The following is a 23,065-nucleotide window of genomic DNA, read 5'->3' on the forward strand; positions in this document are numbered from 1 at the left end:
TGATGAAAAATTGATTTGAAGAGAATTATGGTCTGATTTTTAACAATTAAAAGTATTTTTGACATAAATTCGTGAAAACCCTGTCTTTCCGAGAAGACATGATTATGGATAAGCCGAATACCCATTCAAAATCAAAATTGTTGGATACCCGATTTTCGATTCTAGTTCCTCCACAAAACTAAAAGAAATAAGATAAATTCCGAATAGTAATACAGTGGAACTGACAAATTTTAAGTCCGGATCCAATTCTTCTCTCTGAAGAACTGGAACCAACCCATATTTTAATATAGGGCCCGGTTCTTCAGTCTCAGACTGAACAACATTTTCATATTTGCTTGCGCCTTGGTCAATGAGGCAAGCCAATCACAATCATATTTTCAAGCAATAAGAAGAAAGCTTCCTACAAAGATAAATATATTTGATGCATCAACATAATTCAGTTCATAATTAACATTTACGATTCAACTATGTCTTCTGCTAATCAGCCTATTCAATGTAAATCATTGTCTAAGTTAATGGGGAAGACAGGAAAAAAAGAAACGGTCAAAAATTACATGCTTTCAATTCTATATTTGGAAATCGACATCCTACTCTTCTTTGCCTTAATTCCAAAGCCTATATGTATCATTAAGTGTTTTTGTATTTTTTTTCAGCTGCCGGGAAAATCATAGTCAACAAACAGATCTTTAGAATTGCAGAATATCCTGAGTTCAAAATCTCGGTATAATGCCCAACAGAAACGCTTTCATTTGGATGAATGAGCCGCATCTGAATTCCTAGAAAAATATCTCGAATCCTGAAAGTGAAGAGGTTCATTCCCCCAAGAAATGCATCGTGCAGTCATCTCTCTAGCAAAAAGTTCAATACATCTGGAAGGTTTAGGCCCAGGAACATACTCCTGAAGCAACTCTATAATGGCAAGAAAATACCAATTAAATTACAGAAAGCATATTTTTCTTAAAAGATTATTGCTTGCTGAAAATTCAAAAACCAGTAGCGAGAACTAACTCTGCCTAAGAACTAAGGGCTTTTTGTAAGGTGAGAAATACATATTTTTCGTCTACAAGAATAGGAGTACAGGAAATCAGATATGGCACAAGATATCAGAAACACAGAGATAAAAATCAAACAAGAGCAACATAGTTCAGATATAACTGCAAATGGTTAATCTGGAGTGCAGATGTGCATTTGCATATGCAGTCAAAAATATTGTATAAAAATAAGTGAGATATACCTCCAATTGGAGGCTTCCGTGAGTAATCTCCAGGAATGCTTATAATGATTTGATTATCCTTTATAGATGTAGTTCCTGATTGCTACAAAAAACAAGCAAAGATATAAGCAATAAAACAAAAACTTGTAAGATGAAACCATCGATTTGTGTGATACCATTGAAAAATGCCCTGTACCATTACATACACTTACCTCCCTGGAACTGTATCCCAGAAGAAGGCATTCATAAGGCCTATGATGAAAGAGGTCCAAGTCACTAATGAGTGTCCCATCTTCTTTCACCTGCAACATTATGTATTAGCATGATAAATTAAGTATTTTCACAAAGTGCGAGAGAACCAAATGTTACACTAGAGTATGTTACCACTCTATAACCAGCAAGAAAGAGAAAGATCACCTTTAACCAGTAAAATGTAGCCACATAGCTGACTCCCCATGTGGGAAATAGCTCTCTCTGAACAAAATTATACAGCTTCTCCCTGTTAGTAATCCATAAGGCTACAAGTGCTCCCTCTGTGTGAGTAAGTTGCCGAACTGGAAGGGATAAGAAATACCGGTTCGGCAGAGTAGGATACCTGTGATGATGGTGAAAACAGAATGCAATCATCATCATTTAGGCTAATGTTGTACTAGTATCTATAACATCCATGCATAGTTGCATATAATAACATAATAAAAAAACATGTACAAATTATCAACAGAAGCTTGCAGATATCTGAAAGTGAGAATGCAAAAAAAAAGGTAAAATATATGATAACTTACAACGATTTCTGACGGGCACTTCCATTTTCCCATGGAGGATCAATGACTATGAAATTGAAGCCACAATTAGATTCAGCTGCAAAAGAGAACAAGTGAAGAATCTTAATAATTGGTTGATAAACCAGTTCAATGTCTAAATTAATTACATTGTAGCATCTATGAGATCTTTAGTGAAACTTCAGAGAATTTATAAACTGAATGGGGCATTACATTTTGGGTTGGCAACGGGTCTAAAGTCTGCATAAGTCACACAAAGAAAAGATTGCAGATGATTTAAACCAACGTGCTTTTAACATCATAGATCTAGAATTTGTGTAAATTTTGAATAGACGATAACAATGATGTTGTGCATATTTTGGAGAATGATATGTTCAGTGATACACTATCAATCAACTTTTCATGGAAAAATTAAACTAGAGCCCTAGATTTTCCTTGTACAAAAGTAATTTGTGAGCACATAATGGTACAAACTCAACAAATACAACTCAGCTCCAAAAGCAGTAGTTACCAGGAATAAGGTCGTGAATCTGCCCCAGGTCAGACTTCTCATGACAAAAGAACATTCAGAAACATGTAAGGCATAGTTGTTATGAACATTCATCATTATGCAAACAAAAGTAACTTCAACAGGGTACACCAGTTATCAATCACTGACAACTAAGAATAAAAAGATTAGAAAAAAAATTAGGCCTCTTCTTTCTAAGAATTAAATTTCAGATAAATTAATTTGTAAGCTTACCATGAAGAAGCAACTTTCTCTAGGCAATATATATCTTCTGGATAGAACTTCAACCTCCACATCGTCACAAGTCTCATTTGCAACCAAATTATTAAACAAAGGAAGCACCCTCTGTTCACTGTAGCCATCAATTTTGGACCCTGTGAATCAAAATTAAGTTCAACTTCGAAGATTGAAATACCTATAGAGATTAGCATATATAAAAGCTACAATAATACAGTTCATTACCTTGATTAAAACTGAAAGTTATCTCGTACATAGGGGCCTGCCACACTCTTCCAAGCTCAACAAACGATTGCTCAACACCACATTCTGATGAAGAACAAAGCTCACACCTTATTTTTCCCATAATCATTAAGAGATCAGTAGCACCTAACAGAGCTTCATGCGCCTTCAATAACACGGGCTTCACTTCCTACAGAAAGCAATTATTAAGCACCCATCAAATCTTATGCTGAATTCAATAAAATAAAATATCAAACAATCAACGGTTACCTGGTAACGTTGATCGGCAGCTTGCTCTTTTTCGTTAAGAATGTGAGGTTTTTTGCGCTTTCTTTTTCGTTTTTTAAAATTTGAAGTCTCTTTGGTTTCACTTTCGGCTGGCTTGGATTCGAAGAAACGGGAGTAATATGCAGATGGAGAAACCCTAAATCGAGTATAGGATCGGTTGAGTATACGAACGGGATCAATGAAAACCGCATTTGAGTTTCGGAATCGGTAAATACCGGAATCGAGAAACGTCAATAGCTCGTTCTCATCGTTGTGTGTTGGGTTGTTCATTATTTCCATGAAAATTATTTGACACCACGAAAGCAAAGCTAGATGTTAAGGGAAACCTTGCTGTTTTATCATGAAAGTTCGAATTAAAAAAAATTATCATTACAACAATAAGAAAAGGAAAATTTGAAAAAGAATCAAGCTACAAGTAAATTAAATTGAACATTACTTGAAGTTAATGTTCTTCTCAAAATACTGGAAAAGAAGAACAATTTCATCGTCATCCAACTAAAACAAATAACTAATTAGACCAGAAAATGAAATCCTAGTAAGTTGTTTCAAACACAGAAAGAACCCGAAGTTTCAAACGCAAAAGATGAACCCAGAAAACTAAAGGTCTATAAAAGCTCTCTAAAACCCATTAATATGATTAACACAGATTGTTTTCTGAGTGGTATGTATCGGAGGATGTTGGAGTCCGGTTTCTTTTTCTTCTTTAATCTACAGAATTTAAAGTCATCAGAACAAGTTGATGGAGTGATGATTCGCAGGGCGTATTTGCTGGAGGGTTTGCAAGCAAGCTTCCGAAAAAATAGGTCAGAAGACTTATTACCACCCAAGGTTTAGGCTAAACCAAAAGTTACATTTGTTAATTTCAAATACTTAAATATTTATTTATTTATTAATTTTAATAGTTATTATTAAAAAAAAAATTATTATTTAAAAATTTTATTTAAATAAAAAAATGATGCATATATAGCTCCATCATCATTTTTGGATTTCTAGTCATTTTCAAGCCTTAATGTAACTTTTAAGGCCAAAAAGGATGAAGTTTTAATAATTCCCAAACCAAAAAAAGTATTGCACTTTAATTTTTTGCCCAACTTCACTTTTGGATATAATTTGATTAGTTGGACTTAAAAGCCCTTTGAGTAGTTTGCTCTTTCAACTTAAAATACTCTTCACATGGTACATTTTCCAAACCCAATTCATCCAAGCCTCTTTTGAACCCCATTTTTAACTAAAACTTGTCCATTTAGTTCGCTTAGAACTAAATGAAAGTTTGGTTGCAAATCTAGAAGATATGGTTCCTAGATTTAAGGAAGAAGACAACCAACTTTTGTCTTTAGCAAATTAAAAGACATAGCCTAGTTTATTTATGAGGCTTAACTTAATTTATGTAAAATTAGTTGAACTTTTGTTGACTGTCATTGTGTTGCCACTACCTCTTCATATGAAGGAGGAAGGCATCTCATTATGTAATGAGAATGTTATTTAAAAAAAAAAAAAAAATTGAAGAGAGTTTTGTTAGCTTTTTATCTCATTTCATTTATCCAATTATCTTAGTGGAAAATTAGTAGTGGAAGATCTTAAGGTTGGTAGAACCATTTTTTTATGTTTTAGTTATATTTTATGTTTAATTAAAAATTCAAATTAGAGTGTGCATATGTGTTATTTTTCCTTATGGCAGATAATTGTACTAAAATTACATTTTTTGCCATTGACTTTTATTAGCATTTTGATTGTTTTATCTATTAAATCTTGAACTCTACCATAACTCAAAAGAAAGCTCTTTGTGTTGTGTTTGTATTGATATAGCTTTGGTTTGATTTGTAGACCATTTTGGTTGGTCATTTAAATGAATAAAAAAACTACACATTCCAAATGAACAATAAAAACAATTTTCTTGGTTTTGATTGATTGTTGCATGCTTTGATGAATATGTACTAGAAAAATCTATTTCTTTTTTCCACCTTAGTTTTAAAAACTAACCATTTTCCCCCTAACATAATTTTCAAAAGTTACCTTTTCACCCCCACCATCTAGAATTTCTAGGATTTTCATATTTTAAGATTAATAGCCAACCTCTCAAGTTTTAAAATATTACACTTAAACCCCCAAAAATGTATTCTCCCTCTCTCGCAATCATTCGTCCTGATGATTGACTCTAACGCATCCCAAAACATCTTTTTGGCACCCTTTGCATCGTTTCTAATGATTTATCAATGTAAAACAATCAAGATTCATCACGAATCTAAGTGAGCATTTTCGATTGTCTCTCTCAATTTGCTATTTTCGATGACTTCTCCCCAATGGTCAATGATGTCACAACCCAAAGAGAACAGAGAAGGTTGTGATGTCATTGACCACCAAGAAGAAGGTTGTTGGAAACACTAAATTAAGAGAGAGAGAATTGAAAATGTTCGCTCAAATTCACCACAATTATGGGTTGTTTTAGACCTAAAAATCACCAAAGACAATGCAAGGATGACAAAAGGATGGTTTAGGATGCATCGGAGTCAATTATTGGGATGAACAATCATCGAAGAGGGAAAATACATTTTTGGGAGTGTAAGTATAATGTTTTGGAATTTGAGAGGGGCGGTGTGATACGAACCTTAGGAGAACCACACCTCAAAAGCTAGCTATTGAGATGGGAGAGCCCAAGACCATATAAACCCCATACTAGTTGCACATACTTTCCAATGTGGGATCCAAGTCTCATACCTTACATTTGGGATCCTAACATACCACCATGCTCCACAGCCCCGACGCCCACGTGGGCTGGCTGTGCGCTAGCTCCCTTCTAGCCCTGGGCGAACATTGCAATGTCGGTGTCACCACCCGCACCACACGATTACAACTGGGAGACATGGTGATGGCTCTGATACCAAATGATACGAACATTAGGAGAACCACACCTCAAAAGCTAGCTATTGAGATGGGAGAGTCCAAGGTCATATAAACCCCACATTAGTTACCTATACTTTCCAATGTGAGATCCAAGTCTCATACCTTACACTTGGGATCTTAACATACCACCACGCTTCGCAGCCCTGACGCCCACACGGGTTGGCTGTGCGTTATCTCCCTGCTAGCCCTAGGCGAACACTGCAATGCCGACGTCACCACCCACGTCGCACGATTGCGACTGAGAGACATGGTGATGGCTCTGATACCAAATGATACAAATCTTAGGAGAACCACACCTCAAAAGCTAACTATTGAGATGGGAGAGCCCAAGGCTATATAAACCTCACACTAGTTGTCCATACTTTTCAATGTGGGATCCAAGTCTCATACCTTGCATTTAGGATCTTAACATACCACCACGCTCCGTAGCCCCGATGCCCACGCGGGTTGGCTATGCGCTAGCTCCCTGCTAGCCCCGGGCGAACACTGTAATGTCGGCGTCACCACCCGCATCGCACGATTGCAACTGAGAGACATGGTGATGGCTCTGATACCAAATGATACGAACCTTAAGAGAATCACATAGCTTTTGAGATGTGGTTCTCTTAAGGTTCGTATAATTTGGTATCAGAGCCATCACCATGTCTCCCAATTGCAATCGTGCGGCGCGGGTGGTGACGTCGGTATTACAATGTTTGCCCGGGGCTAGCAGGGAGCTAGCGCACAGCCAACCCGCGTGGGCGCCGGGGCTGCGGAGCGTGGTGGTATGTTAGGATCCCAAGTGTAAGGTATGAGACTTGGATCCCACATTGGAAAGTATAAACAACTAGTGTGGGGTTTATATGGCCTTGGGCTCCCCCATCTCAATAGCTAGCTTTTGAGGTGTGGTTCTCCTAAGGTTCGTATCACGGTGTTAATTCTAAAATATGAAAACCTTAGAAATCTTAGCTAGTGAGGGTAAACAATAAACTTTTTAAAATTATGCTAGGAAAAAACGAATAGTTTTTAAAACTAAGGTAGAAAAAAATAATTTTTTTTTAAATAAAATCTCTAAATGACGATTTTACTGTTTACAGTAACAACCAGAATTAATACATGGTGAGTATTTAGATTTTCAAAATTAACAAGTATGAATTTGTATTTATACTTAACCGTGAACGAAACAAATTTTTTGGCAGTAAAAATATAATTTTAAACAAAAAGCATATTACAAAATATTTTTTATATATATTAACTGTTTATTTTTTTTTTAAGACAATATAATAAAGGCTAAATGACTGTTTTTCATCAAAGTCTGATGAAATTATAGGCTCTCATATTTAAGGAACTAATTTCACACTTATATGTTAAATTAATTAAAATATATATTAAATTTTTATTAAAATATTAAAAAGATGAAAAACCCTTCATCTTAAATATTTTTTATTCTTAATTTGTATTCATTTTAATTAAAAATAAAAAAATTACTTATACAAATATAAATAACAGTCTTAATAATATATAATCATTTGTTTAAGATAAATTATACTTTTTTTAAAAATATTAGAGTTATTAATGAATTTTTAAAGGGTTTTGAAAATTTGAAAAAAAATTTAAATGTTTTGAAAATTTTAAAATAGTTTCAAAATTACTAACTACACCCCAAAGAATTATACATAATGTAATAAATTAAATATATAAATTTAATAATAAAAACTATTATATCTATAACAGTATTTTTAAAATATAGGATGGTTTGAAAAGATTTAAGGAATTAATTTGTAAGTTTTTAAACATTTTTAAAAGTTAAATTATTATTTAACTATATGATATTTATTTTTAAAAAATAATATATAGTAAAATTAATATTTTATCTTTATAACATTAGTATTTTATAAATAATATTTTCATCATGGCTGAAAAAATATTTTTTATATCAATTGCACATGAAAAAGGGTTTTATGCTAAAGTGTTGGTGGGAAAATATTATTCACTCTTTTACTAGAATTCTTGCATTCCAAATTTTATTCCATTATTTGAATGTTTACATTCTCATTCTCCTTCTTTTCTGATTCTTATTTGACCAAAATGACTATTTCTAATAAGAGTAATATTATGTACATAATTTTATAAATAAATAATAATTTATTATTATATAATTAGATAGTTAAAAATTAAAAATAAAATAATATTTAATCACATAATAATACATCATTATTTATAAATAAGTTGTATATAAAAATTATGCACATAACTTTATTATTCTACTTGGAAAAATATTGTTTACTCTTTTATTAAAATTCTTACATTCCAAATTTTATTCCACTCTTTGAACAATTACATTCTCATTCCTTTCTTATTTTTATTCAACCAAATGACTTATTCTCACCCTGGGGTTGATGAAATGATTATTCTTATCCTTTAAATTTTAAAAAATTTAATTTTCACTCACCTATTAAAATTAGTAATTAGTTTTAATAGTAAAAGTGTATTTATTTATTTTTATTCAAATATAATGATACATGGTGTAAATGGGGGTGTATATGTCATTTTTTAAGACTTACTAGAGGGCAAATAGAGATTTTCCTATTTTGTTTTGAAAATTATTATATTTATTCCATATATATGAAAAATATGTTTATAACTTTAATAGTTTTAATATGACATTTACTTTAGAATTGTTGTATTCTATTTATTTTTTTAAATGTGTAATTATAATTTTTAAAACTATGATGAAATATATTAAAATTTTCATCATCACCCTTAAAATTTAAAAAAATTATAATTTATCCTAAATATATAGTTATATGTCATTAACAATGTTTTATATTCTTGTACTAGTAAATTTTTTATAATTTTTAACTGAAATTAATATAATTTATAAGTATACAAATTATTTAATAAACTTTTAATGGCATGGTACTATTTATTAGATTTTTTTTATATTAATTAAAATAGCCTAATTTTTTTCTTTGTATATATATGTACTTTTTTTTCTATTTTATATATATAGCGTAAAATATAAAATATCAAAAATAGCTTTCGGCTTTATACTTGTCTAGCCAAAGCATTAAACTCACCCACTCACCCAACTAATACATAAAACCTACAAAATAATATAATAAAATTTAATTATATTTAATTTGTATAGATTATTATGAATTTAAAAAAAATTCATGCACGCTTGGTCGCCTCGCCAAACTATCTGACCATAATTAACTAGTCAACCTTAAATCTCATAATCTTCTTTTTTTAAAGGTAAAATCAAACTAAAAAGTGATTCTATTTGTGTAATGAAAAAAAAGGTAACTAAATATGCATAAAAAAAATTGGCTATTTTAATTAATATCCTATTTTTTTCTTCTTTTCTTAATTAATTTATCAGATGGGCGGGAAATTAAATTTTTCAAACTTCAAGGTAAATGTGGTCATTTCATACAACCTTCGGTGGGACATAGAGATTTCTCATTCTTATTCTCATTCTCATTCTCATTCTCATTCAAACCACCCATCAAAGACGTTTGGAACTTTGACAGCCCTAGAACTCCCCAAGCTTTGCTTATAGAAGCACACCGTCAGAGGATGCTGAGAAGAAAAGCCAGCAAAATCGAGGTCAAGATCGAAGACAAAGAAGAGCTCGAACAAGCCCGCAAACCTCCCACCACTGCCACGGCCACCCCAACCACCACTACCGCCTCCTCCTCTCTCCTTCATCTCCTCCCCCATCAAAACCCCTCCTCCAAATCTCAACGCATCGGCCTCTAATCTTCAATGGAAGTAGAAGTGAAGCTCCGCTTAAAAAACTCCACAGCCCATCACCAAGTAAAAACTCTTCTTGCTCCATTTCACCTCAAAACTTTACACCAACATAACCTCTTCTTCGACACCCCAACTTCCTCACTCTACTCTCAACGCACCGTTTTGCGTCTCCGATTTCTTGATAAAGACACTCGTTGTATTGTGTCCCTTAAGTCCAAGGCCTCTTTAATTAACGGAGTGAGCCGCGTGGAAGAAGACGAGGAAGAACTAGACCCGGTGATGGCGAAAGATTGTGTTCAGAATACGTTGAAGTTGTTTGATTTGGATTCTAGGGTTGTGAAGAGAGTGAAAGAGGAGTTTGGGGTGGAGAATGAAATGGGGTTGGTGTGTTTGGGGGGTTTTGAGAATGTGCGGGAAGTTTATGATTGGAAAGGATTGAAATTGGAGGTTGATGAGACTAAGTATGAGTTTGGAATTAGTTATGAGGTGGAGTGTGAGAGTGAAGATCCTGAGGGGGTGAAGAGATTGCTTGAGGAGTATTTGAATGAAAATGGGATTGAATATGAGTACTCTGAGAAATCCAAGTTTGCTGTCTTTAGAGCTGGGAAGCTGCCTTGATCAGTGAGTTTTCTGTGTGTATCATTTTGTCTGTTTTGTATAGTATTGGAAATGATGCTTTAATTTGATTGTGTTGTTGGTCTATTGATCGGTTTTCCCATTGCAAATCTTCTGTATGGGGAGTTTACATAGTGAACAAAGTATATGTTTGTTTGATGGATGTTGTTAGTTATTGTGTTTCAATGTCTTTGGAGTGATACTGGTAAGTGGTATTAGAATATTATTATTTGTAATTGGTGGAGTTTCTAGTTATTCATTGCTGAGTTAGTGGATATTCAATATAGGATTTTTTTTTAAAGTATAATTAGGAAGCTATTACTTGGTTTCTTGTTCGGCTTAGTTTTAATCAAACTCATTTAAAATTAAGATTCTTTAGTTGCATTGATTTTTTATAAAAAATTTTTGTTCTTCATTTGCGGGAAAGAAATGTTCAAGTGTGCCATTTTGATTCTCTTATTGGATTTGATGTTTTACTTTGTTCTTTGTACTCAGCTTAACCATCAGGCAATACATTAAACCTCTCCTGTTTCCCCTTGTTTGAACTTTGCAAAACTATTTCATAAGTTTCAATTATTTTCCTTTTCTCTCTTCTTTCTAATTCAAAGAAAGCCTTAGCCTTATTATTTTTCATAAGCTGGTGTTGTATTGAATTTTGACACAACACAAAGTTAGCTGGTTTTTGTTGATGTTGAATGGTTTGTGTTGTGTTGTGTTAACCATGTAACCTGTTTAATAAACGGGTGGTGTTACAGTTAATTGTCCTCAATCACATGTAATGATACTTTTAATTAACAGCGTTGTGTCAACCTGTTATTATATAATTAATAAATTTTAGATATTCAAGAATTAAAAATCTTATGTTTGGGGACTGATATAAAACTCTATGTTTCTGCAATCGTTATAAAAAGTACTGACATTATTAATTGCTTATTGTTATAATTTGTTAATACTGGTTGAATTCATGTAAGTGCAATAAACAGGTTGGTCTGGTTAAATAGGTTATACCATTTATGAAACAGGTCAAATGGATTGTTTTATTCATCCATATAATAAATCAGTTTTCTTAGGTTTTAAATCTTTAATACTATTAATTAAACTGGTTATGTCTAGTTTGATTAATACAGATATTGCCTCTTCATTGACAAGACATTAATATGACTTGCCAACTCATTTTGCCACAATTAATCTGGACTGTTAAGTTTTCTCTAGCGTTCTAGATGCTTTTGATACTATTACTTTAGTCCTTGGAGGAAAATTTAGGAACATCATGGAAGACTATGAAAATTCTTTGGAAGGTCATAAAATCTACTGTAGTCTCCAAACTTGTCTAGATATACCTGTGGCACTCTCAATAAACTAGGAGCTGGTGCAGAAGTTTCTATAACATTGGAATTTTGGTGCTAGCTATTGCTTGAATGTTTTTATGAGTGATACTAGTAAGTGGATTTAGAAAATTATAATGTACTTTTTGGAGTTTTGGGTTTTTGTTTTTGAGTTGGTGGATATTTGTGTCGTATTGTGTTCTGTAGAATTTGCAGGCAATTTTTCAGTTGTTAGTCTCGTTTATAATTGTTTCAATCTTATTCAAAATGAAGAAGCTTTAGGGTGGTTTATGTTGTGAGAAATTTATTTCTGCTTCATTTTATGGAAAGAAAAGCTTAACATCCCTGCTTAGATTTTCCTATAAAATTTCATGCTAGTTTTTTCTTCTTCACACTTTTTCAGCCATCAAATAGAACATTACACCCACTTGCAGTCACTCTTTGTTTTAACAGAAGAGAAAAAGGAAAATTGGTTGCTAATTTTGAATCAGTTTTCTATCCTTCTCTTTCTTCATTTTTCACAATTCAAAGAAAGCCTTAGCCTTTTAAAGCCCTTCTGAAAAGAAGACTATTCTGGTTTTGTTATTTTTGGTTTTTCTTTCTTGAATAAAAATGTTTTGAGTAAGAAAGAAAAAGAGAAACTTACATGATCAATTCAGATTGGTTTTAGAAGCAGCCATACTAAACACACTTATCTTTGGAAGTGTAGCATCGGTAAAAGAAGTAGCCATAATGAAGACAATAGTCAATACAAGTCGCTGTTTTTCTTATTCAAACAAGTATGACAATGCTTGTGATCTAACGGACTTACTACAGGCCTCCATTGTTGCTTAGAATACCCATCTTGATCAGACAAGTAATTGTCACTTACACCCTTAACAGATAGCCTTACCAATAAACTACCTTAGCACAGGTATTGATAAGCGTGAAACTTTTATGGTTATACTTGTTCTAATCTGTTTATGCTCCATGGTTGAGAAATATGTGCTATATTTGAATGTGCTATATACTTGATTAGGATGGGCAGTGTGATGGTATTGTTTCTTTCTTTGCTCTTTACAGACATTATTTGTGCTATGGTATGTCACTCTTAGAAAGAATACGGTCAGAAAATCAGTTTTCCTTGTTAACTTTTAGGTTGAATACTAAAATGGAACTTTGATACTCAATTCCTATTGAATTGCAGAAATTTATTCCTGTGATCATATCATTATTTCCTTCAGTAAAGATTAGCATTGATTACCAAATTGACGTTTTTCAGTACTAACCTTTTGCAGGCTTTCTTGTGGTATGGCTATTGGTAGCAAACTATAGGTTTGGAAGAGAAATGGTGTAGAGTTTACTCTCGAATGCCTGCATTTTCTACACCCTCTCTGCTGGCAATAAATCACTATGCGAACTACTTTTTCATTATGTTTGATGGTTATGGTGTTTGTATTGAATTTCTTCTGTTTTCATATTTATAAAGTTACTTTTTAAAGTGGGTTATTTTATCTTTTTTACAGTACTCTCGTTTTCACTCTAAACACTTGTTTTCACTCGTTTTGGAACTGCTGGGAGACTTTAGGGGTAACAGCAGTCTTGCCTTCAATTTGCAGTTGCAGGGCAGCACCATAAAACTGATTTTCTCGAAATGAGTTCAACAGTTTGTTAATCCATACGGTGGGACAAGGATAATGGGACAAGTCCAAGAGCATCACTCTTTGGACAACTTATCATTGTAGCCCTTACCTAAACAGAGTGCAATACTATATATGTATCTCTTTTTAGTTCACAAATAAATATATATTTATGAGTATTATCATATAATTAAATATTATTTTATTTTTAATTTAAAATTATTTAATTATATAATAATATAAATTAAATAATATTTATTTATTAACATAAAATACGTGTATATATATAATTTTATTATAATATTAAATCATTATCGAAAGAAGCAGAAATTGTATCAGAATTAGTGTAGTACAAAGTTCTGTGATCCTATCCAAATATTACAGCGTCAATTTTTCCTCTGAAGGTCTATTTATTTACGTAAAAACGAGAAAAAAAAAATGATTCTATTGGTTTAAGGAGCTACTTCAGGTAGAATTCATCAAGAAGTACATTCCTGTTTGGAAGCAGCGAAAATGAGAATTCAAGCTTGATTTTTTCTATGTTATCTGATAATGAGTCAACGCCAACTTCTACTCATCAGTCTTAAATAAAATGAAATAAAGATCCCCAATTTCTACAAATTCAGCCAGAAGGGCGACAATATCCACATCAACATCTACCACAATAAATTTGTAATAACAAGATAAACACTCCAAATGCTGCTCATTCACACTGGGTATAGCAAATTTCTCTACTCTATGCAAACTGACTAACTAAATCCCACCTTTCCTAGTAAAAGCTCCAGAGACAAAGGTAAAGAAACATATCAAAGCTTGTGGAGCTATAGCTAGTCTTCACTTTCTCTTTTTAGAAGGTGGTTGGGCGTCCTCCTCATCTTCCTCATCCTCCTCCTCGTCTTCATCTTCGTCTTCATCCGCATCATCTTCATCACCATCATCATCCTCATCATCGTCCTCACTTCCTCCATCACCATTGGCCTCAGGATCATCCTCAGGATCCCCTTCCTCCCCTTCTTCTTCACCAGAGAAATCTTCATCATCTTCGTCATCATCCTGTTCATCGGCATTATCCTCATCTTCATCGTCATCTTCCTCTGTTTCACTAGCATCTTTAATATCCGACTCAGGGCATTCCCTTTTGTGAAGTTCATCCAAAGAAAAACTGCAAAAAGGAGTTCCATCCAAAATTCAATTGATTTAGTTTCCCTTTCTAAAGCAATGATGCAGAATTATCATGAGGAGCCAAGATAACATTATTACCTCTCATCAATTAATTTCAATTTTGGTAATCCATCGATATCATTCAGCAATTGTCCTGTCTGAAACATATTATAACTCATTTTATTAATAGGGCATGAAGAAAGAAAGATAAAACAAGATCTATGCTCTTTTATGTCATTGAAGAGGTTCTTCCAACAAAACTTTCACATATACTGTTGCTTGAGGTGGATGTCCACAGGGAATTTGAAAATTTCTTCATCAATCAAATTTCATAATTAAAAAACCAACTAGGCATGTGTGCATATATAGGCTCATAAATGATAGCTACATAAGCCCAAGGTTTTCAAACTAGTCAGTTTTAGACAATCAAAATTTTCAACACCGATTGACCATAAAGCAAAATACTGAACCACCAATAATTTTGTACAAGAGAAGATCAAATTGTTCATGCATTAAGATGTTAAAACACTAATAATGCTTGAAATATCTCAGAAGACGGAAAATATATTTAACCCAAAACATTGATGGAAATGAACAGGGAGCAAGGCATGTGACAATTATGTAAGAGAAAACAAAAGAATAGAAAACTGTGAATGTTAAGCTATTATTTGGTAACAAAAATGGTATCACTAGATCTAAATGGTGGTCACGAAAACAGCTAAACACTAAGATGGTGTCACAACACCAAAATTTAGCATTTTAGGACCCCATGGAAAATTAACAGGCTCATATTGTGAGCTGTATTCCCTATTGGAAGGCGGGTTCATATCAGGCCCACTCAGTGTGGTCCCTAATTTCCTAGTTCAATATGTTTCTTTCAACCAAACAGATGAAGAGACTAAATAAAGTTACTATTATACATGATAAAGGAAACAGCAAAACATGGTGGGCACCAAAAAGTACTAAGTTTCCACTTCAAATTGAACACAAAAATAAGCAGAAGTATCAAATGCTAAACTCAACTAAAAACCCAAAAACAACAGTTTCTCTCAAGCTGCAATGAAAAGCATTCAACATATCAATCGGCATCCAGTATAAAACAGAATGTAACCATCCATTAGCAAACAGCAACACAGCACATTAATAATAGTACTCAAAGTTAAATTAATCATGTAGTCACTTGATTAAGTGAAGGTGACATACATCACGATTACATTACAACATTGCACATTCAAAACATAGTGGAAAATAAAGGCCACTAGTTGGAAAATCTTAAAAAATGTTAACATATCTCACTACATAAAACCAAATTATGCTCTTCCCATTAACACAATGAGTGTTCCTCTCCGAAAAGGTAAAACCAAAAAGAACCCACCTCGTAAGGTACAAACAGAGAAAAAGTCAACACTTTCACAAAAACAGTTGATCCCCACAAATACACCGTCAAGGGAAACCTTAAATAATCCCAGAAATAGTAAAATCAAATGAATTTGTGCATCTATAGTTCAAAAGAAAAGTGAAGATATACAAACAAGAAATGAGCCCAATTAAAAAATGTAATTCAAAAGATAAAGTATACCAGCAAGACAAGGCAAGTGAGAGACTCGTAAACATGAACAACAGCCTCAATCATAAAAGCCTCCATGACAGAGAGTGCCCACAATCTCTTTTCCGAACAGCTGCAACTCCCCGCCTCCATTTTTGCCCCAAAAAAAAGGAAACTATGCCCAAAATCACACTAAATTAGCAGAAGTATTGCGAAAGAAAAGACAGAAAGACGGAGACTTTGAAGTCAGAAGCGAAAAACCGAGACAGAAAGAGAAGGGAAAGCTGATTGACTAACTGGGTCTGATTGGTTGGGTCGGGTTAGTCTGAACGCTAGGGTTTTGCTGCTAGATTCAGTAGTTCCAATATTTTACTCTCTCTTTTTTTTTTTTTTACTGTAGTTGGATGTGAGGACTAAAGTGTCATGTAAGAAAATATGATTGCGGCAATAATTGTATTTTGGGTGATTTGAATTTCACTAATTTGTTTTATGCTTTAGTTGAGAGCCAAAGGGCTATTTCCCTATAAAGGTTTACAAGGACAAATACATAATTACTAAATTTTAAAAATTGAAACATTCACATATGAATTAACTTTTATTAAATTTTTTTATTATAGATAAACGTAAAATTATTATTTTATTACTAAACCTTAAATATTTATATCATTTTTCCTCTTAATTTATAAAACTAATAATTTTTCTTCAAGATTAAATTTTAAAAAATTCACTTTTTCCTTTAGGGTTTTTCTTCCTTCTTCAGTGATTAAATGTTGTTTCCACTGTCAGTTGGTATTTTCACCATCTTCTGCTCCCATTGTTGACCTTCCCGCTAACGTTATTTTGTTGAAAGAAGACGAATCATCTTTGTTTGGCTGACTAATCGACATCAGAAGAATCTTTTTATATTGATTTGTTTAGATCCAAATCATTCTCCGACCATGAATGCAACAAAGATGGTAGGAAGAAACGTATTCATCAACCAACGAATCTAAACGATTTATTGCGTTCGTATCTAAAGAACAGTGATCGTGTAATCGTTTGGGATGTTAGAGGGAGTACTGATAGATAAGAGGTTGATAGGAGAACATTACTAGAGAAGGAATGAATGAATGAAACCCTAAGAGAAAAATTACAACTTTTCAAACTTTTAGATAGAAAAATATTAATTTTTTAAACTATAAGAAGAGAATAAGATAAAATTCTAATTTTTTAATATTATTGATTAAATAACGATTTTATCTTTATAATTAATAACAAATTTTAACAGAAATTATGTGATATATAAATGTTTGAATTTTTGAAACTTATGAGTGTGTATTTATATTTTATTAAACCTTAGGTGCGAAATAATAATTGGCCTTTATTGAGCCAACATAACTTTCACTAAATTTGCAACAGTATATATGTTAAATAAATTTCTGTTAGAGGACACTTAGCATTACTTGACCGTTATATTAAAATGTATAATTATGAATGACGCACATTATCCATAAAATTAAATATAGAACGCTTTTAATTCTATTAAGTTTTCACTTTCTTAATTTTTTTTAAAGGTCTTTGTTTTGTATATGTAAACTTTTTTTATTCAAATAATTGAGGGGTATTTATAACTTTTTTTTATGATTATACAAATAAATCTATAAATCTAAAACCATTAAATACCCTCATGTTATTATTTTTTAAACTTTTTTTTCTTGTTATAATTCAATAAACTTGTGTACCTTCGTGGATGATATATTTTAAATTTTATAAGAGTAATTGATTAAAACGACCGTTTTAAGGGGGTTCATAGACATTAACTAACATTTTAGGGATATATGCATATAGCCAAGAAAATAATATAATATCCATTATACCCTTATATTTAATCTTATAAGCCTTAGCCATTTTTTCTCATCTCGATCCAAAATTTTAGCTAAAATTGCTTAAAAATCGTGAAACCTGACAATAAATTCATTTTAATCAAAGTAAGTGAACATTTGATTACATTGTTTCTTATACTTTTCAAAAATTTGATTTTGTTCATCCCTTAAACTTATATTTTCTATTAGGCCAAAGGACTATTTCCCACCCAAGGCATGCTGTTTTCTCAAGTTTTCGTTCGTTAACTTTGAAAATCTCATTTATCCACCTGTGGTTGATTAAAATTAACGGTTTCAAGAGTAAAATCATCATTTTGTCTGTATTATTAAAAATAAACTTAAATTTGATTTTATTTTTCCCCCTAAACCCTAAAAACTAACAATTTCTCCCAACCCAAGTTTAAAAAAACTACATTTTCTCCCCTAGGGTTTTCAATTTTCAGAGTTAGTTTTTCGACGCCATTTCTTTCTCTCTGGTGACCTCCAGGCGACTCCTCTTCCTCTCTGGCGCGGTCTCCTTCTGGCGGTTGTCCTAGGAATTGTCGTCGAAGACGAAAACGAGTTGTCTTCGTCCAGAGACAAAGACGAGTCGACGATCGTGCTCAGGATAATCATCAAAAAGAGGTCGCGCCAAAGAGGAAGAGGAGTCACTTGGAGGTCATCAGAGAGGAAGAAATGACGCCAGAAAACTAACTTTAAAAAATTGAAAACCCTAAGGGGGAAAATGCTATTTTTTAAAACTTGGGTTGGGAAAAATTGTTAGTTTTTGAAATTTTAGAGGGGAAAATGAGATATATTTTTCAAGGATTAGAGTTTCATTAAATTTAACAGTTCATGGATGGGTAAATGGTATTTTCAAAGTTAATAGAGAGATACTTGAGAAAAGCGCATACTTTGGGTGGGAAATAGTCCTTTGGCCTTTCTATTATATGTTATTTTAATTGTATTGATTATTTAGAATATTTCTTAACATTCTCATAAAGTGCATTAAAAATAATTAGCATTCATTAAGTTGTATAAATTACTTTAATATTTTAATTTGGTAAAATCATTTTAAAAAGCCTAACTCACCCCTTTATTAGGTCATTCGATCCTTCACCCTTAAATAATATGAATTGTAAGAGACCTTTGTATTGAGTGCATATGGGTATCTAGCTATAACCTAAGAACTTTTACATGGGTTAAAGAGCTAGAGATCACACAATAGTGACTCTGAACTTAGGCTAAAGATCACATAACATTGACCTCTAAATTCTCTGTCCATTGCCACCTTGCACACTATTGGTGACTCACACTTATTATTGAGTCATTTTTCACTCATTCATGATTTTTTTCTAAATTCAATCCAAATGCACTTCATCTGGGGTTTATGTCATCTTCAACATGAGCATTTTTTTCTTTAACACTTGCCTTAAACCATTTTTATTAAAGCTTCAACTAATCCTGTTTTTCATCACACAACATAAGGGGTAAATTTGTAATTTAGTCTCTATGTACATGTGTGACTAATCATGCACACCTGTTCAACATTCTTGCTTATGTAGGAGCATGCACACTCTATGGTCATGGTTGTGCATTCTTTCACCTTTGACAACTGTGACACCATTTCTTCTTGTCATGACTGTGCATCCTTCGTGCTTACGATTGTGCACTCGATAACTATATGCATGGGCGTGCACCTCATAATGCAAGACTATGCATCTCTAAAATGCAAACTCACAATTGTGCACCCAATGCATGACCATGTCGTCATCTACCTAGAATATGCACGACCATTCATCTTTTCATGCACGATCGTGTACCATTGTTTGAACTTAAGTTTCTAATGATTCAAGCATAGATCTATATATCTTAATGCAAAAATATAAGTCTCTACATCACTTAGATCATATTCATCACCAAATCAAGTAATCAACATAACAACATGCATTAATAAAATTTTTCCATATTTACCGATTCTAGCTATTTTTGAATCCTCCACAATTTTACAATGTTAACACTAACACACGTTCAACAAGGCAAAATAATACAAAACAAATCTCACTTTTAAACTTATATTGTGCTTAATATGTGTGTGGTTAAGATAATGTTGGCGTCTTTCTCACTTATGACAATTAGCTTCTAAAATCAAAACTCTAAACTCTTTCTCTCTGATGCACTTTGTTTTGTTCTATAAGTATAAAAGTGATACCATAATTCTTACTCTTGACCGCAACTTATTCTTTATATTTTTTGAACGAGCAATGTCGATCAAGATCGTGCAACCTCCCTACACAGTTGTTTATACAATTTCATTTATCATTATCATGTCTCATGATCTATGGGAACGTGTTTATTCAAGATTCAAATCCATGCATGACTATGCATCTTCCTCATGCACAGTTGTTTATGGCAACTAGTTGGCACTGTTTATAATTATCGAGTATATAAGCATGCACCCCTAATATGCACAATTGTACATCCTTCTATACTAAGCCAATTTCAAGAACTCATGCAAGAAATAACCATAATGCCCTTGTCTTACAAGTACAGGTGTGCACTCCTAGCATGCACAACCATACAACATGTTTAAACAACACTTCATGCATAAACATTAAGTCATTATTGAAAATAATGGAAATACCCTTATAATATACTTGTAGGTGTGACAGTAGATAAATTAGCCAAAAAATTTAATATGGAGAATTGTAAAACCCTTGTGTAATGCAACAATTTTCACTAAGGATATGAGCACTAAAGACGAAAATGAGATTAAAGACATGAAAAATATTTCTTGTATCTGAAAAACATTAAGGATATGAAACAATGTTTTTGTTTAAATGACCTATAACTTACTGGTTATTGCAATGTAAATTTTACTAGTGATATAGATAACAGAAAGTCAAAAGTGGTAATATATTTTTGTTTGGTGGAACAATTGTTTATTGGTTTAGTAAGAAATAAAGTTAATTTTCAAATTCAACAATTAAAAAAATATATATATCTTGAAGGGCAACCATTAGTATTGCAATATAAGGTAAGAGATTTACGTATAACCTATGGTTAAAACTTAAAATACAAGTTAAATGAAATACTTGATCCCAAGTTGAATTCACCATTAATAATTGGGGTAACAAATTGTTTTTCCTATTTTGGAAGTTTTTGGTGTTATATTATTACAATAAAATTATGCATATCTACTTTGAGTACACAAATGAGTATACACTTATATGTGTCATTACATGATTGAGTGATTTTGAATTAAAAATGAAGTAATATCTAGTCACGTAATGACACATATAAATATATACTCATTTGAATATTTAAAGTAAGTACACATAATATTACTTATATTATTATCATAATATGAAGTTGTTTGTATAATAAAATGACAAATAAACTTGACAAAATATGGTGGTTTGAAAATTATGTGCACAAAAAGGTTTAACCACTATTTACTAAATTAATTGCAGCAAACAAGATGTATGTCTTATTAATTTAGTGAGAGTTTATAAAATAGAATGTATGCGATTAAATAATCAATATTGCCATATATATATACACACAAAGATATCATATTTTTTCCAAAAAAAACTCTTATTATTTCAAATACAAGTCAAATGATAGAGAACTATAATATAATTTGAAAGTGAGTATAAAAATTATATTAAGATTATAACTTGAGATATTAATTATTTTAACCACATTTTCCCATTTATATAGATATAGCCACCTTTTATCTCACTATATATATTTAGTCACATTTTGGTTTGACTTTCTTTTTGCATGGAAACTTTTTTGTCGACAATGTGGTCTAATCTCAACCACATGCAATCCACTTTTTGCCAAAACAACAAAAGCTAAATTGTTCAAATTTTGCATCAAAGTTAGAATGATCCAAGTAAGTATAGATCTAAACTTTTATAGTGTTATTTATAAAGTTAGAGCTTTAAAATTCATAAAGCATGTACAATGTGATTTAGTCTAATGATTCATAATTGTTTGATAAAAGTTATTGTTTCAAAGTTGAATAAGTTAAAGTACTTATTAATTTATCTAAAAAATCCAATAGATCAAATAGAACACAAACATTTTTGTGATAAAATATTTGTGAGAAAATTTAACTACTGTGATATGAGTTTTAAGGCTTGGCTAGACAGGTTGGTTAGCCTGGTTCATTTGAATTTTAAATATTATTATATTAATTATTTTTTATTAAATTATATCTTTGCTCATGTTGTATTGTAGGTATTACTTTCATTTCAAAATGGCTAAAGTTGCATTTATAACTAAGTTTAAAAAACATTGGGTTACTGAAGATAACAACATTATGGTTGATACAAGAGTTGATTATGAAGAATTGATTGAGAAAATCTGCTAGCATCTCAGAATCAATCAAGGACGATCAAATGTTTGTATATATACAGATAATGATTTGTTTGGAAACTCAGATAAGCTTTGGGATGATGATGATGTTGAATTTTTTTTTATGGTAACAGGGAAAAGGTATTACCAACACATTTTTTATGTTATAGAAAGTCAAATCGAAGAAAGAGACAATCTTGATAAAGAGTAGGTTGAGGAAGAAAATTTTGAGGATAATTCAATATACGATTAGACATAATCACAAAGTGTCCCAAAGGATGAAGAATTAAATAATCTCAATGACGATGATGTTAATGAGAGTGAGGCTTTTGAAGAAGAATTTGATAGGTTTATGGGTATTGATGAGATGTATGATGTACCGATGGAAGAGCAAAAGTTAGATGAAAGAGAATATGTTAAGAGAAGTCTAAGGAATTTTCATAATGTCGGGGTCAATGTGTAGTGTGACACGTTATGGTTTGGTTTATCATGGAGCATCTTTAGTAAATATTGATGTCCCTAATCTATTTCAATGGATTTTGTCAATAGCTATGGATGTTATGAACAATGTTTTTGGTAATGTTGATAGATGACCAATACGAGGATCAAATTAATTTGTTATTATAATAAGGCCAAAGGACTATTTCCTACCCAAGGTATGCTTTTTTGCAAATTCATACCCGTTAACTTTGGAAACCCCATTCATC

At 32.1% G+C, this 23,065-nt stretch overlaps 3 protein-coding genes across 9 annotated transcripts; 1 reads left to right on the top strand and 2 right to left on the bottom strand.

Moving 5' to 3' along the window:
- Positions 1-397: 397 nt before the first annotated feature.
- LOC123200022 (methyltransferase-like protein 2) lies at positions 398-4,087 on the bottom strand. 4 transcript variants are annotated; one of them, XM_044615102.1, is made up of 10 exons: positions 3,684-4,087; positions 3,230-3,577; positions 2,963-3,149; positions 2,735-2,874; positions 2,504-2,537; positions 1,996-2,071; positions 1,631-1,808; positions 1,426-1,515; positions 1,235-1,316; positions 398-909 (listed from the first exon to the last, which is right to left on the bottom strand). In XM_044615102.1, the coding sequence occupies exons 2-10, from the start codon at positions 3,524-3,526 to the stop codon at positions 746-748; spliced, it is 1,248 nt and encodes a 415-aa protein (XP_044471037.1). In that variant the 5' UTR covers positions 3,527-3,577; positions 3,684-4,087; the 3' UTR covers positions 398-745. The 4 variants fall into 4 exon arrangements, 3 of the variants coding, with proteins under 3 accessions (XP_044471037.1, XP_044471038.1, XP_044471036.1); XM_044615103.1 differs by having other exon boundaries at positions 3,230-3,383; positions 3,463-4,087; XM_044615101.1 differs by having other exon boundaries at positions 3,230-4,087.
- Positions 4,088-9,635: 5,548 nt separating this feature from the next.
- Positions 9,636-13,319, top strand: LOC123199883 (triphosphate tunnel metalloenzyme 3). Of its 3 annotated transcripts, none has more exons than XM_044614906.1 (2): positions 9,636-10,518; positions 13,104-13,319. In XM_044614906.1, the coding sequence occupies exon 1, from the start codon at positions 9,899-9,901 to the stop codon at positions 10,502-10,504; it is 606 nt and encodes a 201-aa protein (XP_044470841.1). In that variant the 5' UTR covers positions 9,636-9,898; the 3' UTR covers positions 10,505-10,518; positions 13,104-13,319. The 3 variants fall into 3 exon arrangements, with proteins under 3 accessions (XP_044470841.1, XP_044470842.1, XP_044470840.1); XM_044614907.1 differs by having other exon boundaries at positions 9,636-10,507; positions 13,088-13,319; XM_044614905.1 differs by having other exon boundaries at positions 9,639-10,507.
- A 694-nt stretch (positions 13,320-14,013) lies between these two features.
- LOC123200045 (glutamic acid-rich protein-like) lies at positions 14,014-16,577 on the bottom strand. Of its 2 annotated transcripts, XM_044615131.1 has the most exons (4): positions 16,450-16,577; positions 16,186-16,327; positions 14,706-14,764; positions 14,014-14,607 (listed from the first exon to the last, which is right to left on the bottom strand). In XM_044615131.1, the coding sequence occupies exons 2-4, from the start codon at positions 16,303-16,305 to the stop codon at positions 14,280-14,282; spliced, it is 507 nt and encodes a 168-aa protein (XP_044471066.1). In that variant the 5' UTR covers positions 16,306-16,327; positions 16,450-16,577; the 3' UTR covers positions 14,014-14,279. The 2 variants fall into 2 exon arrangements, with proteins under 2 accessions (XP_044471066.1, XP_044471065.1); XM_044615130.1 differs by having other exon boundaries at positions 16,186-16,529.
- Positions 16,578-23,065: the final 6,488 nt, after the last annotated feature.

Source organism: Mangifera indica, chromosome 17 (genome assembly GCF_011075055.1).
Source record: "Mangifera indica cultivar Alphonso chromosome 17, CATAS_Mindica_2.1, whole genome shotgun sequence".
In the NCBI taxonomy this organism is placed as follows: Eukaryota; Viridiplantae; Streptophyta; class Magnoliopsida; order Sapindales; family Anacardiaceae; genus Mangifera; species Mangifera indica.